We start from the raw sequence: 15,902 nt of genomic DNA, 5'->3' as shown, positions 1-15,902 counted from the left end.
GAATTATATCATAAATTATAGACATTTAATAAATGAAACTATGAATAGTTTTGTCTGCCATACATACACAGCTGTGAAAGCAAAATTTCAAAAGAATGCTTGTAATTCAAAAAGTTGTAAGGCGTCAAATCGAGAGCTGGGTGGAACATATGGATCACTGAAAACCACCCCAAAGCCTATGACTTTTTGTAGTAACTGAATAGTCATATTCTAGTATTTTTACGTGATCAAAGTCACTTTGTAGGTGTGATCAAATTTATAAATTGATGAAACATTGAAAAGCTGTCATTACACATAATCCTATATAATAAAGAGGTAATATGCAAATTGACCATCACACCCTCCCACATGATGGCTGCCCCTATGTGGGCACAAGATGGCCGCCACAAGATGGCCCGCAGGGGAGGGCAGTTGGGGGTGACCAGGCCTACAGGGGAGGGCAGTTAGGGGAGACCAGGCCAGCAGGGGAGGGCAGTTGGCGGTGGCTGGGCTGGCAGGGGAGGACAGTTGGGGGCCATCGGGCCAGCAGGGAAGCAGTTAGGTGTCAATCAGGCTCACAGGGGAGTGCTTAAGGGCTGATCAGGCTGGCAGGCAGGGAGCAGTTGGGAGCCAGCAGTCCCAGATTGTGAGGGGGCTGTCCGACTGCCCACACAGGGATCGGCCCTAAACCGGCAGTCGGACATCCCCCAAGGGGTCCCAGATTGGAGAGGGTGCATGAATTTTGTGCACTGGGCCTCTAGTATTCATAGTATTCACTCAGGATCTAATTAGAGGCTTGGAAAATGGAGCTAAGAAAATTTAGCTTAAATTAAATTGACAAGAAATTTAAGTACTAAATATTTCATGTTCATTTTTTTAAATTTGTCAAGTCCTGGCCAGTGTGGCTCAGTTGATTGAGCACCGTCCTTTGCACCAAAAGGTCACTGGTTCGATTCCTCTTCAGGGTACATGCCCAGGTTTTGGGTTTGATCCCCGGTCTGGGTGCTTATGGGAGGAAACTGGTCACTGTTTCTTTCTCTCTTTCTCTCTCTCCCTTCATCTCTCTCTAAAATAAATAAAAACATATTTTAAAAAAGAAATTTGTTGATATACCTCAAAAAGAGAGAAATAAAAGCCAAAATGTCATACCATAATAAAATTCTCCTTGTTGGTACATCATTGGAATTTGGACTTCACTTTCATCATCTTTAGTGAAGGAAAAGGTTCTAGTATTTTCAGGTCTAAATTGTGACTTCCAGTTACCCTTGAAATAGACAGCATTGATGAGGGCCAGATGAGTGACAGCATCAAAATCTCTTGGGGATACCAAATCTTTCAACAGACCTATTCAGGAAAAATAAATGGATGAAAATTAATATTAAATTAGAAGATGAAAGGGGACCAAAGATTATCAAATTACCATCCAATAGAGTGATTCAGAAAAACTCTATACCATTACTAAACTTAAAATAAACTTTAAAAATACCTTACTTTCAAAAGAAAAATGTTACACACACACACACACACACACACACACACACACACACACAATTATAGCTTAAGGGCATCTAAAATAGACACACCACCTAAAATAACACAAGTGTAGATACTTGCACCAACTGCAGAACTACTTGCAGAAGAATCTCAGGCTTCAACCCTTTCTAGTTGCAATGATGCATGTAACACTCAGTACAGAGTAAGCACTCAACAAATGATGCCAGGTTTATTCTTGAACATTGTATATGATTAAAATGTCATTCAATTCAACCATGCCCCCGTGTACATTGGATATCTTTCTACCAAATATAACAACTGCTTTGACTAGGTAAAAACAGATAAGTGAAAGCCAATTTAACTTGTGATGCTTTATTTTTCTATCACATATATTCCTTTCTGAATCTATTTTGAAAGACACTGGGTCTTTGTTGATAAGTGTTTAAAAAGAGTTTGGAGCCCTAGCCAGTTTGGCTCAATGGATAGAGCGTCAGCCATTGGACTGAAGGGTAACAGGTTTGATTCTGGTCAAGGGCACATACCTAGGTTGCAGGCTCGATCCCTGGCTTTGTGGGGGCATGTGTGGGAGGCAAACAAAAGATGTGTCTCCCTCACATAGATATTTCTCTCTCTGTTTCTCCCCATCTCTTCCACTCTCTCTAAAAATTAATGGAAAAAATATCCTCAAGTGAGGGTTAACAAACAAACAAAAAGAGTTTGGAAACAAACAGCTTTTAATAATTTTATCTATTCCAGGTAGATTAATATCTTTGATTTATTCTTTGAATGTTAAAAAAACAACATAAATTTCTTTTTCTTACATTTTAATCTCATAGTTGAAAGAGTGATCTTAGTGAGAGTAGTCATAGAGAAAAAGTAGTATCATAGTGAAAAACATAGGACCAACTTTTGCTCTGTAATCTCTCATTTTATTAACTATTGTACTTCTGAGCTTATGAAGGTGCTTCAGTTTTGGGGGATTGGTAGGAATAGCACATGTCATCAGGGTTTTTTGTTGCTGTTTCAACATAAAATTTAATAGATTAACATTACTTGGGGAGTTTGACAATATGAATTAATTTAATGAACAGCTGTAGTAAAACTATGTTAAATTTGGTCTCATTTTTTAGATTCTAATTTCATTTTTATGGTAAAATTAAAAAATAGAATTATAAGATATGAAACATTTGGAAAACTGAAATACATTTAGAATACATGAATTAAAAATAAAATTTTAAATTCATACATCTCTTTCTAATTTCTCTCCATTTATTTGTGCTTAAAGTGGGCTGCTCTTTTTTAAAGGAATCTTATACAATTTTTTGATTACCAATCAAGTCTTGTGAAGCCAACAAAAAAATCTTTAAACTCTGACTTTTAACTCTCTTATTTTATTTTAATCATAAGATAGCCACCACCAACTGCCATTCCAATCAGTATCTAATGTATTAAATAGCTCAAGCAAAGTTCCATACCATAGCCAAGATTACTACACAGGAAAAACCCATCAACTGGCGAGTGTTAATCTATCAGCATCAAAATTCTAGGCATGGCAAAAGACTATACTTACTTCTCAAATGTGTATTCATAAGCAGTGCTTCTAAAAAGACTTCAATCTATGTAGAATAATTATTAGATACTTAACTAAATTCTATGTAATATACAAAATAGAAAAGGAATGAGGAGAGAAATAATTTCAAGACTAAGGAGAGAGTCAAAACTAAGCTATTTGAGAAAGAAAAGAAGCAAATGACATACTATTTGTGTTATTCTCCACCCACTTATTGATGTGGTTGGCCACGGCAATATTTTGACCGAAGTCCACATGATTTACTTCCGCATTAAAATATTTTTTCATCATTTGCAAAAATTCATCATTGATGTGAAATTCATTTTGCACAAAGAGGGAACTGGCAATTTTCAGCACATACTGGCTCTTTTCAGCAGTGACCATGTTAGAAAAATCCTTCAAGAAAGAAAATTCTTCACCTGCAAAATGACATAGGGTAAGTTTAATAGTGGGACAAGCAGAGAATGTACGGGCAGTAAAAACACAGCTAACGACCCAGGGGAAAAGCACTCGCTTATTCTCCACATTGACATGGTAAGGAAGTACAATATTTCTGTGATTTCTAGATGTTCAAATTAACAGTTTTGAACTTTAGTGTTATCAACTGATATTATTTTTCATTTTAATCGATATCTTGGTAGAATCTATCAAGTAAAGATTTTTTGGTTGTTTACTTTCAAAGTACTTAGGTTACTTTCATTAAATTAGTCTTATGTTGATCAGAAATAAGAATTAAGTTTAATTTTCTAGCTTAAAAATTATTCCTTTAAATTTACTTTTACTAGACTTTTTTTAAACCTTATAACTAGAAAATCTTTTATAAATTGTTTTAGTTCTTAACTTTTTAATGAGTTAATTTACATGTATATTAGAAACATTAAAATAGAAATCATATATCATGTCAAACTGGTTACAAAATACCTTTTGGCTACAAATTTTTTACTATATATAAGTCTTATAATAATGAAAACATGATTTTAAGCAAAAAAAAATCTGATATTCTTAGAGAATCATGTTTCTTTTCTTTGTAGCACTCATCACAGTTGTAAAGTATCATTTACTTATATGATAATTGATTACATATGTCTCTCCATCTAGACTTAAAATTCAGAGCAAGAACCATACTTGCTTTTGTTTATCACAATAAGATTTATTTAAATATTATTATTATTATTAATACATAATTTCTTTTAATTAACTCAGCCAGGAATGGAACCCAGAATTAACTCCTTTCTTGAGTTTCCTAAAGTTTCTCCTAGCCATACCATATCAATGAGAATATTTTCTTGCTGTGTGAAATACTGCTGTCTCCGGCATAAGGCAACACAACTGAGCTAAAAGTTAAAGTTAAACCTTCCTGAGAAATCAAACCTAAGCATACTCACCGTGTTTCAGCCTGTCATATTCCATTGAATGACGGATTTCTTTCAGGGTAGACCCTTGGGCCCCCAGTTCCATCATTCCCATAGCAAGGGTGACGCTCAATGGAGAGAAAAGAATATTTTCATCTTCCCCAGTGGCTCGAAGGTGATTATACATAGTCACCGAGAACTCAGCAATGGTTTCATCAGGGAAAGTGGTCCCTACGGCCAAACTTTGCAGAAGCAGCAAAGAGAAGAGCCCAAGGAAAGCCATGTTGGAAGAGCTTCAATCCTGGAGAAGAGTAATTTACATATTAATTATCTCAGGAAAATAAAGAGAGATCTATATATAGGAATTCTTTTTTAGCAAAGTTGTAAAGCAAACCCAAAGTTTTTAAACATATACAGTATTAATATCCCTATAACAAAAGCCCCATTAAAGGATATTTTGGAATGACCCCCCCTTTTGTTTTGCTTAATCCCTTCACCTTTTATATCCAGCACCACAATCTCCGCTTTCCTCTGACAGTTGTCAGTCTGTTCTCTATAAAGAAGGTCCTGTTTTTGAAAAGTCAATTAATAGTCAATTGAATGAATAACATTGCTAAGTTCTGCGGATACCCTCAGAAACAAGATGACTCTGGCCCCCACCTTCATGGGTTAAGATTATGTATAGATACATATACAAGTAATGATAGGTTGTGTTTGTTGGAGGTAATCAATTCATGTTTCATAGCCTCAACATATGTATTTTGATCATAATTTTGAAACAGTTTACTCTAACTTACACAACACAACCTAGATCCAGGACAACTATAATGAAAACCAAAAGATATGAAAGGGTTTAAGATGAACTTGTGAAGTTAGGCATTTGGAAATGCCACTTGACTCATTCACTATAATTTTTAAAAGCAATGCACCATGCAGCTGGGTTGCCAAGTGGTGGGAAGAGATCAGACACACACCTGCCATGGGCCCATTTATTCAGCCCAGCTGCTGAACCCACAGGAAGTGGTAAAGTGGTAACCCAGAGAAAAGGCAGATTTAGCACATCCTTGTTTGCTTTTTCTCTTACACGTTCGTTCCCTATGAGGCTGCTGCTCCCAGTGAAAATCTCAGAGAGAGAAGAACCTCCTTTTTTTAAAAAAAAAAAATTCTTTATTGATTTCAGAGAGGAAGGGAAAAGGAGAGAGAGAGAGAGAGAGAGAGAGAGAGAGAGAGAGACAGAGAGAGAGAGAGAGAGAGAGAGAGAGAGAGAGAGAGAGAGAGAGAGAGAAACATCAATAATGAGAGAGAATTATCGATTGGCTGCCTCCAGCATGTCCCCTACTGGGGATCGAGCCCACAAACTAAGCATGTGCCCTTGGCTGGAATCGAACCTGGGACCCTTCAGTCCACAGGCCAATGCTCTATCCACTAAGCCAAACCGGTTAGGGCAACACTGTCCTTTTTATACTCAGGACAATGTTACCATGTCAGCTTATACCAACAAACCGGTGGTTCTACTTATATGAATATTTCTAAATATCAAGCTTATCTGGTTCTTTTTGTTGTTGTTTGTTTTGTTATTCCTCACCTGAGGATATTTTTCCATTTATTTATTTATTTATTTATTTATTTATTTAATTTAGTGAAAGAGAGGGGGAGGGACAGTGAGAAACATGGATGTGAAAAAGACACATCAAATGGTTGCCTCCTGCACACACCCAACCAGGGCCGAGGAACCTGCAACCAAGGTATGTGCCCTTGACTGGAATCGAACCCAGGACACTTCAGTCCATGGGCCGATTCTCTATCCACTGAGCCAAACAGGCTAGGACGCTCATCTGGTTCTTGACCAATTTCTCTTGGGAAAAGAAAAGAAAGCAGTGTCAGTGCCCAATCTCTGAATAATATTTTTGCCTCTCAGCACATCAGTGTTCCAAAAGACTGGCACACACTGGGGATATGATTTCCTTGTAGCCTCACACGTTGTTTCCATAGTTCTCTGAAAGCTAAACTGCTTATTGGAACAATTAAGCTGCTTACTTATTATCTTATATAATAAAAGGGTAATATGCAAATTGACCGAAGGGTGGGATGATGCACACTGACCACCAGGGGGCAGACACTCAATGCAGGAGCTGCCCCAGCCCGTAGGCCCTGATCACCCGATCGAAGCCTGCTGGCCAACCTCTCGATCCCTTCCCCTGGCCAGCAGGCTCCGATCGCCCGATGGGGAATGGGGAACCAGGAGTGGGTGGTGGTGGACATGGGCGGCGCCAGGCCAAGGCCTCTGCTCCACTGGTTGCCCCACACATATAGGGCAACTGGCATCGGGGGACGGGGCCAGCAAGTGGGTGGGATGGCCAACCTCTCGGTCTCTCCCCCAGGCCAGCAGGCTCCGATCACCCGATAGGGAATGGGGAATGGGGGGGTGGGTGGTGGCAGGGCCAGTGAGTGGGTGGGAATGGCCAACCTCTCAGCCCCTCCCCCAGGCCAGCAGGCTCTAATCGGCCAGATGGTGAATAGGGAACCGGGGGGGTGGGGGCATGGCGGCGGGGGCAACAGCTGGGGAAGATCGCCCTGATCACAGGTCAGGCCTAGGGACCATACCCATGCACAAATGTCATGTGCCAGGCCTCTAATCTCTCTATATAAAAGCCTAAGCAACTGAACGACCAAATGACCAAACAACCAAATGACCAGTCGCTATGACACGCACTGACCACCAGGGGGTAGACGCTCAACGTGGAAGATGCTCCCTGGTGGTCAATGTGCTCCCATAGCCAACCTCCTGCAGTCCCTCACCCCTGGGTGGCAGGCCCCAATCACTGGTGAGGCTGAGGGACCACCCCCATGCACGAATTTGTGCACTGGGCCTCGTGTGTGTGTGTGTGTGTGTGTGTGTGTGTGTGTGTATTTTAACCATCATTAAAACAACATCTAAAGTGATGTTGAGCAAACACATTTGGAAAATTGTTTTTCAATTAGTATGAAATTTTAATAGTCCCCATTACTCAGTGAAGAGAGTGCACATACATTTAACTTAAGAGCAGTGTGTTTTCAACAGATGTTTGAGTCAGAGCTTTCTAATCAGTCCTGTAAGCTTTTAAATTTCCATGTTAGAGAACTGCCTGTTTAATTTGTAAGTCCTTCACATTTACGGTTTATTAGTAGTTTTAGATGTCAGTTCTCTTTGACTGAGAGATTCCAAGTTTCTGCTCCCCCCAACCCCATTTTTAAAAATAAGTATTTTTATTGATTTCAGAGAGGAAGGGAGCGGGAGAGAGAGATAGAAACATCAATTATGAGAAAGAATCATTGATTGGCTGCCTCCTGCAGACCCCATACCAGGGACTGAGCCTGAAACCCAGGCATGTGCCCTGACCGGGAATTGAACTATGACCTCCTGGTTCATAGGTCGACACTCAATCTCTGAGCCATGCCAGCTGAGCTTGATAGTATTCTCTTACTACCAGAAAGATACCCCAATCACTAATTCATGTTTGGGCTGCTAGAGGAATCCTGGAAAGAGCATCCATAGGTTGTTGAGAGGGCTCTTCCCAGAGCAGTGAGCAGCGGGCCACAGATTTACATGTTCTGCTAAGGAAACCAGGAACACTATGGCTGTGAATGGTGGGAGTTTGTCATGTCAGGAAACTCCTTAGTAAAGTCCTAAAGCACTCTGCTCTGAAAACACATAGATTATCCATAACTAAATGATCTCTCCTCCTTTTGAAGGTAAAATTCCCAGTGTGCAAGCAAAACAACCTCTGCTCTCCTAGTCCAAACTTTCTGATACCACCTATCTCATCCCTAATCCCTAGCCCCCTCACTTCCGCTGCCTCTGACTACTCTGAGTCTTTTCTTTTCTCCCAGGGCAGAGGGAAATATTTCCTTCCCTCCTTACACCTTCTAAGCGTAGTCGTTCTCCACATACCTATTCCTGGCCTCCTCTCTGCAATGTTCTTCTCACTCCCACTGGTGAACTCTCAAAACAAAGATACTTATACTATTATCCAATCATGTTATTCCCAAGTATGTAACATTCTAGCTCTGGCTTTATTTTTATCTTAATTTCTGATGTGCATTGCAAATTGCTCTTGATATATTTAGTCTTGCCAGCACTTCAAATTCAAGGTGGCACAAATAGGACTCTGTCATCAGTCAAACCCATTCTTATTTTCTCTCTCTTAAAACATCAAAATCCTTGTCTCCTCTCCATCTCATTTCCCCTTATGTTCAATAAACTGTCAACACTTATTCCATACTGCAATCCTGTCTCCCCTCCTGTCCATCATCCTGTGGCCATTCCCATGGCCATAGTGACAGTTCTTCCCTTTAATGCATTTTCAAGGACTCCACCAATAGCTCTCAGCCAACCTCTGAATTCCAGCTTACTGCCCTCTTCAACACAACACATGCATAGCCTCCAGGTGAATTGTCTGATGTACTGTTATGAACATGGATTCCTATATTAATAAAATCTCAGGATCTCTCTCATGCGTGTAGACTAAAGCTCACACTCTTTAGTCTCAAATATAGCCTGCACTGTGATCCTGCATGACTTTCTCCCTACAACTCCCCTTTATGAATCCTGCAATCCTACCCAGATATCTTTTTGCAGTACATATCCCAGAATTTCCCTCTCCTGATGCTCTCAGCCATCCTCTGAATTCCAGCTTAGTGCCCTCTTCAACACAACACATGCAGAGCCTCCAGGTGAAGAACCATATCCTTCTGGTTCTTCAGTTAAAACAATTCCCCCCGCTCCGCCCCCCTCTGAAATCTTGGCACATTGTCTCTCTACCATAGCACATACTGCTACTTTCTCTTATTACAGATAATTCCGTACATGCATCATTTCTTTTCCTACACTTTATGAAGGCACAAATGGAAATACACTCATTTTGTATATCTTAAGATAATCAGATAATCAGAATAAGCACCTAATGCATTACATATAGTAGTTGCCAAATAAATATTTACTGAATTAATAGAGTATGAGATATAAAGATCCACAATGCTGCATTAGAAAGAACAGCAAGAGTAGCTGTTGCTTCTAAATTCCCGAGGCTAATTTAATCTGAGCCCAAAGGTAGTAGCTCATTTCCATTTTTTATTCCTTTTGATAAAGTGTTTCCTTATTGAGTCTGAGACCATCTTTCCAGCCTGACAAAGTGGCACTGTCAGTAATGCTGGCATAATTCAATGGCTGGACATGGGATGCATTAACAAACAAGTGCACCACCTTGAAAAATCACAAAAGGTGCTACCCAAATGTTGCTGTATTAACATTAGTCTACAAAATGCCAGAGCTCCACTATTAATCATAATAACACACTCCAAAATGAGTTACTTTCACTTAGAGCATTATTTTGTAGATTCATTATTTTCAAGCTTCTGTATAAAATGCCTTTGCATAAAAACAAGGATCTGCAGATCCTAGAATAGGAGACAGTGCTGTTGTGCTAGAAAAGGCAGAAATAGCTACACTGTAAATAAACTGCCATTAATTCTTGCATTTCTCCTCTCCGTTGCCCATGGTAGGGTAGGTTGTGGGCATTGTGTGCATGCATACTGCTTTAGAAAACACTTCATTGAAACAGGTCAGGAAGTAAATCTTGTAAATGAGGTCTGAGGAGTCATAAAACTAAAAGATAGCACAATAAAAAGATGGTCTTTTTAAAACTCCCCTAGTATCCTTATTTATAGAGATGGATTATTCATAAATGCAATTTGCTTTGTTTTGGGGAACTCAGTTATTTGATATAAAAATTGTTTCAAATTGTGAGTTGAGAAAAAAAGGTGTTCTTTTGCAGCTGAGAAATATGGCTGAAGAAAGTCATTTTTCCAGCAAAACGAACACAAACTACAAACTACAGCCATAGGAAATAATTAAGAGAGATGCCTAATGCAAGAACACTGTCTTGAAGCCCTTTGGCCTATTAATTCTCAGAGTTTTGCATGTAAATGACTAGTAATTTTTTTAAATTGAAGGAACCAATATAGGGATGCTAAATTTTTATTTTACCAAGTAAATACATTGGGATGGAGGCAAAATAATAATAATAATAATAATAATATTGATATTATTATCAATAATAATAATGATAATAATAATAAAAGAACAAACTCACCAGTCACAGAAAAGAATGAACATTTCACCATAAAAATTAGACAGTCCTTTAAAGTGGATATATTTGAATTCATGAAGTTTCACTCCCTTCCCCACTGCTACCCCCATGGTTTAGCACTTGGTGCCTGGAAACCACTGTTGTAACTCTGGTTAGCAATAGCTCACTTGGTGAAATCTGGAACAGGTTGAAGTCTCCAGGACTTTGTTTCCTGATTTACTAAGAGAAAGGGTTAACCTAGGTCAGCCAAGAAGCTGAGAAATTTGTTAAAGAACCTGTCACATATGGACCAAAAAAGAGTCATTACCTTCTAAAACAATCTGTATTTTAGCAATCTGTAATTTAGCTAATTTCCTCAATTCTATCATGCATGGTGTTCCTTCCCACCACTAATTTTAACTTCTGTGAAATTGGAATAAATCTTGCAATCAATGTCCAAAGAAATCAGCTATTCCTCAGAGAGACAAGCTGTGACACTGTTGTCATTTCCTGTGTAAGTGTCATAGCCTGGACAAATGTGAAGTTTCAGCTGCTTGCTTATCGTTGATTCCTCATTTGACTTATTTCCATTGGCACTGCCTTCCACTGTGGAGTTTTTGCTAAACTTGGATCTAGAATTGTCCTCAAAGGACTGTACTATAATGGCAGCACTGAAAAGAAAAAGGACCACATATGCAGAAGAGAACAGAAAGGTAGGTGTAAATTTATTGTAAGTTATGCACCAACTTGAGAAATGAACCAACTGATTTTCTTATAAAACAACACCCAAATGTTTTACAAAGGTTCCAAGAATAGAAGACACAGGCAAGTAGATGAATTTGTGCCAGAGATAAATCTCTTGTTCTCAGGATATATATACAAAATAACTTTCTGTTGGACATCAAGTAGCACAATTTTAAAGGCAGAAGAATTTGCCAAATCTCTCAAAATAAATCAGTGTTTTGAAAGCGAGAAAGGTGAAGGAGCCAGGCATGCTTTGTGAATGACTATCACACAGTTATTAAACTGTCAAAAGCTTCCTGATAACTTTCTAAATTAGCTGTATAAATGTGTGGTGGGTAAGGGTGTGGGGAAGATTAGTAAGTTATGAAATGGAAATGTAGAGAATACACCGAAGACATACTTTGGAATTACTTAAGATTATGTTTTTAATCACAAAGGTGCTAAAAGGTTTTCATCAGGAAATCCATTATGAAAAGTAGCATGTCATATGATAAATGATGGCCAAAAGTGAATCAGAAGGATGTTGAGAAGGCTCAAAGTTTGGTTATTAAGGGCATAATATGTTAGGGTCTGAATAAATATACTTCATTGTGCTATTTTCAAAAAGAACTATACATTTTTCCCTTTAAGATTTTTCTTCCAAAAAAGGTGTTACTAAGTTGAGATGTGTCTTAGAATGAAGGGGTTAGAACCAAAGAAATAAAGGCTACAAGGAGGTTTAGTTCTATAATCTCGACATCTTATAAAATTATTATATACATGATTTAATCCTTTCATCTTTTTCTCTTTCTTTGGCTTCTCCTTCCAGCTATCTAGACCACTGTGACTCTTCCCATACTCTCTTACACTTGTCAATAAAATATATCTTTATAATCTGTTTCCTGTTTATTGGGTCAAGCAAAAAGCTCACCAGGTATCTCTCAAACAAGAAAGAAATGGCCAGATAAATCAAAGGTACAGAACTATGAGAGAAAGTAACCTATAAATATTTAATTTACCAGAAAAAAAATTATGAAAGACTTGGAAATGGACCAAGATGACTACTAGGTCATGAAAAATGATGTATTATCTAGAACATACCATTCCAGGCTATCAGACTCTATGGGTTTGGGACCCTTCATTATCTTTGAACAATATTACAACTATCTAAGTCTCAGATAATTGATAGTGATGCAAATGATTCTTGTCCATAAAAATTAAATTGTACATGTATGGTTAAATGCAATTGATTATTGTCCTGTGGATACTGACCAGTTTTGCATCTGTTAAGCAAATGTATTCAGTATTCCTGATGGATTTATATTTCAACTGCTTTTTAATTCTCTCATGAGAATTAACATCTTATTGGTTGTCTCAATAATTAATGAACTAAATAAAATCTTTTCATTTTTATAATTTTATATTTGTGTGAGAAAATTATAAACCTTTTAAAAATAATTATCCTTTAAATTTTTAAAGTTAAAATTTTTCTTTCAAGAAATACTTATTTTCATGGGAAACTCAAGTAATCAGAGTAGAAAAGAACTGAAATATTAGCCTTTTCTAAATCACTGAATATTCCTTAATTATTGGTTCAATTGGTAATGTGCCAGTGATACTCCAAAAAGATTTGGAGTAGTACTCTGTGGCTTGGAATTACTGATCACAGAGCAGCTAGCACTGAGCTAGCTACATGCCTATAGTTCTTGGGTATTTTGCAAGCATCCAAGAGTAAGTTTAGGACTGGAAGAGTCTATGGTGGCCCGCTCATTTAGGAACTAACCAGTCCTGGAAATGTTGAAAAACAACAGAGGGAAGATGTAGTGCTAAAATTCCATAGTCTTTCTAAAATGCTTTGGCATATATGAATATATTGTCTGAACTCCTCAGCCTCAAGAGGAGGTTCATTGAAATGAAGATGAATTGTGACTTAGAAGATTCTGTTTTTGGTGGTACCCAAGGCTTCCGAGTAGCTTCTGAGTTTTCACAGCAGCCCCCGTGGGACACATCTAGTAAGAAGCCAGAATCATAGACCTTCAAGAACATTTCACAGCAAAGATAACCTCTTGGAAAATTGTTTTGACTCAATAACTAGATGCTGAATAAATAAATCTCTGGCTAAATCTTTTCCCAAATAGGCCATAAGAAAATTCTCAAATTAAAAGCCAAAATTCTTGATTACCCTGTGTCCTTCAAAAATATTAGAAGGAGAAACAAGAAAATGCTTCAGGAGAACCAAGATGGCGGCATAGGTTAACGCCGGAGTTTGCTGCTTTGAACAACTACTTCAAAAGTGAAACTAAAAGACAGAACGGACATCACCCAAAACCACTGGAACGCTGGCTGAATGGAAGTCCTACAACTAGGAGGAAAGAGAAACGCATACGGACACTCAGAGGAGGCGCAGTGCTGAAGTCAAATTCTGAGGTGTGGAGTGCGCGGAGCGGGCTGGCGGCGGAGGGCGCGGTTGGCGTTTTCAATCGGGAGGGAGTCGCAGACTCTGAGCTCCAGATCCAGGCGAGTCTTTAGGGACCCAGACTCAAACGGGAGAAGCGGGTCTGTCTGGCTTCCGTCAGAGCGAGTGCAGCTTTCTCTCCGAGCTTTGCAGCGGGTGCTGGGACTCAGAGAGGCAGAGCCCCTGGGGACAGGACTGAGAGCTGCCATAACTGCTCTCTCAGGCCCACCCTGTTGATCCTGTGCGACCCGCCCCGCCCAAGCCCTGCACACAGGCATTTGCCGGATAGCCTCAGGCAAACGCCAGATTAGCACCTCCCTAGAGGACAGAAGTTCTCTCACTGCAGACACAGCTGATTCTCATAGCCACTTGGCCTGGAGGTCAAACCCTCCCTGGAATTAGCTACAACAATCAAGATTTAATTATAAGACCACAAACAAAGACCACTAGGGGGTGCACCAAGGAAGCATAACAAAATGCGGAGACAAACAAACAGGACAAAATTGTCAATGGAAGATCTAGAGTTCAGAACCACACTTTTAAGGTCTCTCAAGAACTGTTTAGAAGCCGCCGATAAACTTAATGAGATCTGCAAGAAAACTAATGAGACCCTCGATGTTATATTGGGGAACCAACTAGAAATTAAGCATACACTGACTGAAATAAAGAATATTATACAGACTCCCAACAGCAGACTAGATGATCGCAAGAATCAAGTCAATGATTTGAAATGCGAGGAAGCAAAAAACACCCAACCGGAAAAGCAAAATGAAAAAAGAATCCAAAAATGCGAGGATAGTGTAAGGAGCCTCTGGGACAGCTTCAGGCGTACCAACATCAGAATTATAGGGGTGCCAGAAGATGAGAGAGAGCAAGATATTGAAAACCTATTTGAAGAAATAATGACAGAAAACTTCCCTCACCTGGTGAAAGAAATGGACTTACAGGTCCAAGAAGCGCGGAGAACCCCAAACAAAAGGAATCCAAAGAGGACCACACCAAGACACATCATCATTAAAATGCCAAGACCAAAAGATAAAGAGAGAATCTTAAAAACAGCAAGAGAAAGAAACTCAGTTACCTACAAGGGAATACCCATACGACTGTCAGCTGATTTCTCAACAGAAACTTTGCAGGCCAGAAGGGAATGGCAAGAAATATTCAAAGTGATGAATACCAAGAACCTACAACCAAGATTACTTTATCCAGCAAAGCTATCATTCAGAATTGAAGGTCAGATAAAGAGCTTCACAGATAAGGAAAAGCTAAAGGAGTTCATCACCACCAAACCAGGATTATATGAAATGCTGAAAGGTATCCTTTAAGAAGAGGAAGAGGAAGAAAAAGGTAAAGATACAAATTATGAACAACAAATATGCATCTATCAACAAGTGAATCTAAGAATCAAGTGAATAAATAATCTGATGAACAGAATGAACTGGTGATTATAATAGAATCAGGGACATAGAAAGGGAATGGACTGACTATTCTTGGGGGGGAAAGGGGTGTGGGAGATGCGGGAAGAGACTGGACAAAAATCGTGCACCTATGGATGAGGACAATGGGTGGGGAGTGAGGGCGGATGGTGGGGCGGGAACTGGGAGGAGGGGAGTTATGGGGGGGAAAAAGAGGAACAAATGTAATAATCTGAACAATAAAGATTTAATTAAAAAATTAAAAAAAAATATTAGAAGAATGTGGCCCAACAGAACTTTCTGTGATGATAGAAATATTACATATGTATACTTGCCACTGGTGGCTATGGGGTACTTGTAATGTGGCTTAGTGCAAGTGAGAAACAAGAATTTTAATTTTATTCAATTTTACTTAACGTAAATAGCCACCTATGGCTAGTGGTTGTCATATTTGATGGTGCAGGGCTGGGAGAAGGCTAAACAGATCTACTCTTCATAACACTGGTTCTTGACCAAGTAGCCTATAATGCAAGTGTTTAAAACAGACAGTGAAAAATTACTAGCATGAACTCCACAAAAGATGTCTCCTTACCTAAGATGTTTTATTGAGAACCATATTCCCTTTCTTCAGGAGATCTCAACTGATAAAGAGGCTCTATTTGGAATTCCGAGGGCTTTTGGTTAAAGCTGGTGATTACTGGGGCAAATAAAAATGCCAACCAGAAGCAGTGAGCTGGTAGGTCCCCATCCCTCCTGCAAATGTGATTTGAACTTTCCATAAAATGGTAATGAGTAATTCTGTTTGGC

At 39.0% G+C, this 15,902-nt stretch overlaps 1 protein-coding gene across 2 annotated transcripts in view; it reads right to left on the bottom strand.

Moving 5' to 3' along the window:
- Nucleotides 1-15,902, bottom strand: part of SERPINI1 (serpin family I member 1) — an 80,745-nt gene that overhangs the window by 24,763 nt on the left and 40,080 nt on the right. For both annotated transcript variants that reach the window (XM_081085919.1, XM_081085920.1), the window contains exons 2-4: nucleotides 4,429-4,696; nucleotides 3,232-3,462; nucleotides 1,129-1,323 (exon numbers count right to left, since the gene is read on the bottom strand). In XM_081085919.1, coding sequence (XP_080942045.1) covers nucleotides 1,129-1,323; nucleotides 3,232-3,462; nucleotides 4,429-4,678 — 676 coding nt within the window. In that variant the 5' untranslated portion in view covers nucleotides 4,679-4,696. The remainder of the gene's footprint in view (nucleotides 1-1,128; nucleotides 1,324-3,231; nucleotides 3,463-4,428; nucleotides 4,697-15,902) is intronic.

Source organism: Myotis nattereri (genome assembly GCF_964212035.1).
Source record: "Myotis nattereri genome assembly, chromosome: 3".
NCBI lineage: Eukaryota > Metazoa > Chordata > Mammalia > Chiroptera > Vespertilionidae > Myotis > Myotis nattereri.
This window is presented reverse-complemented; position numbering and strand designations above follow the sequence as displayed.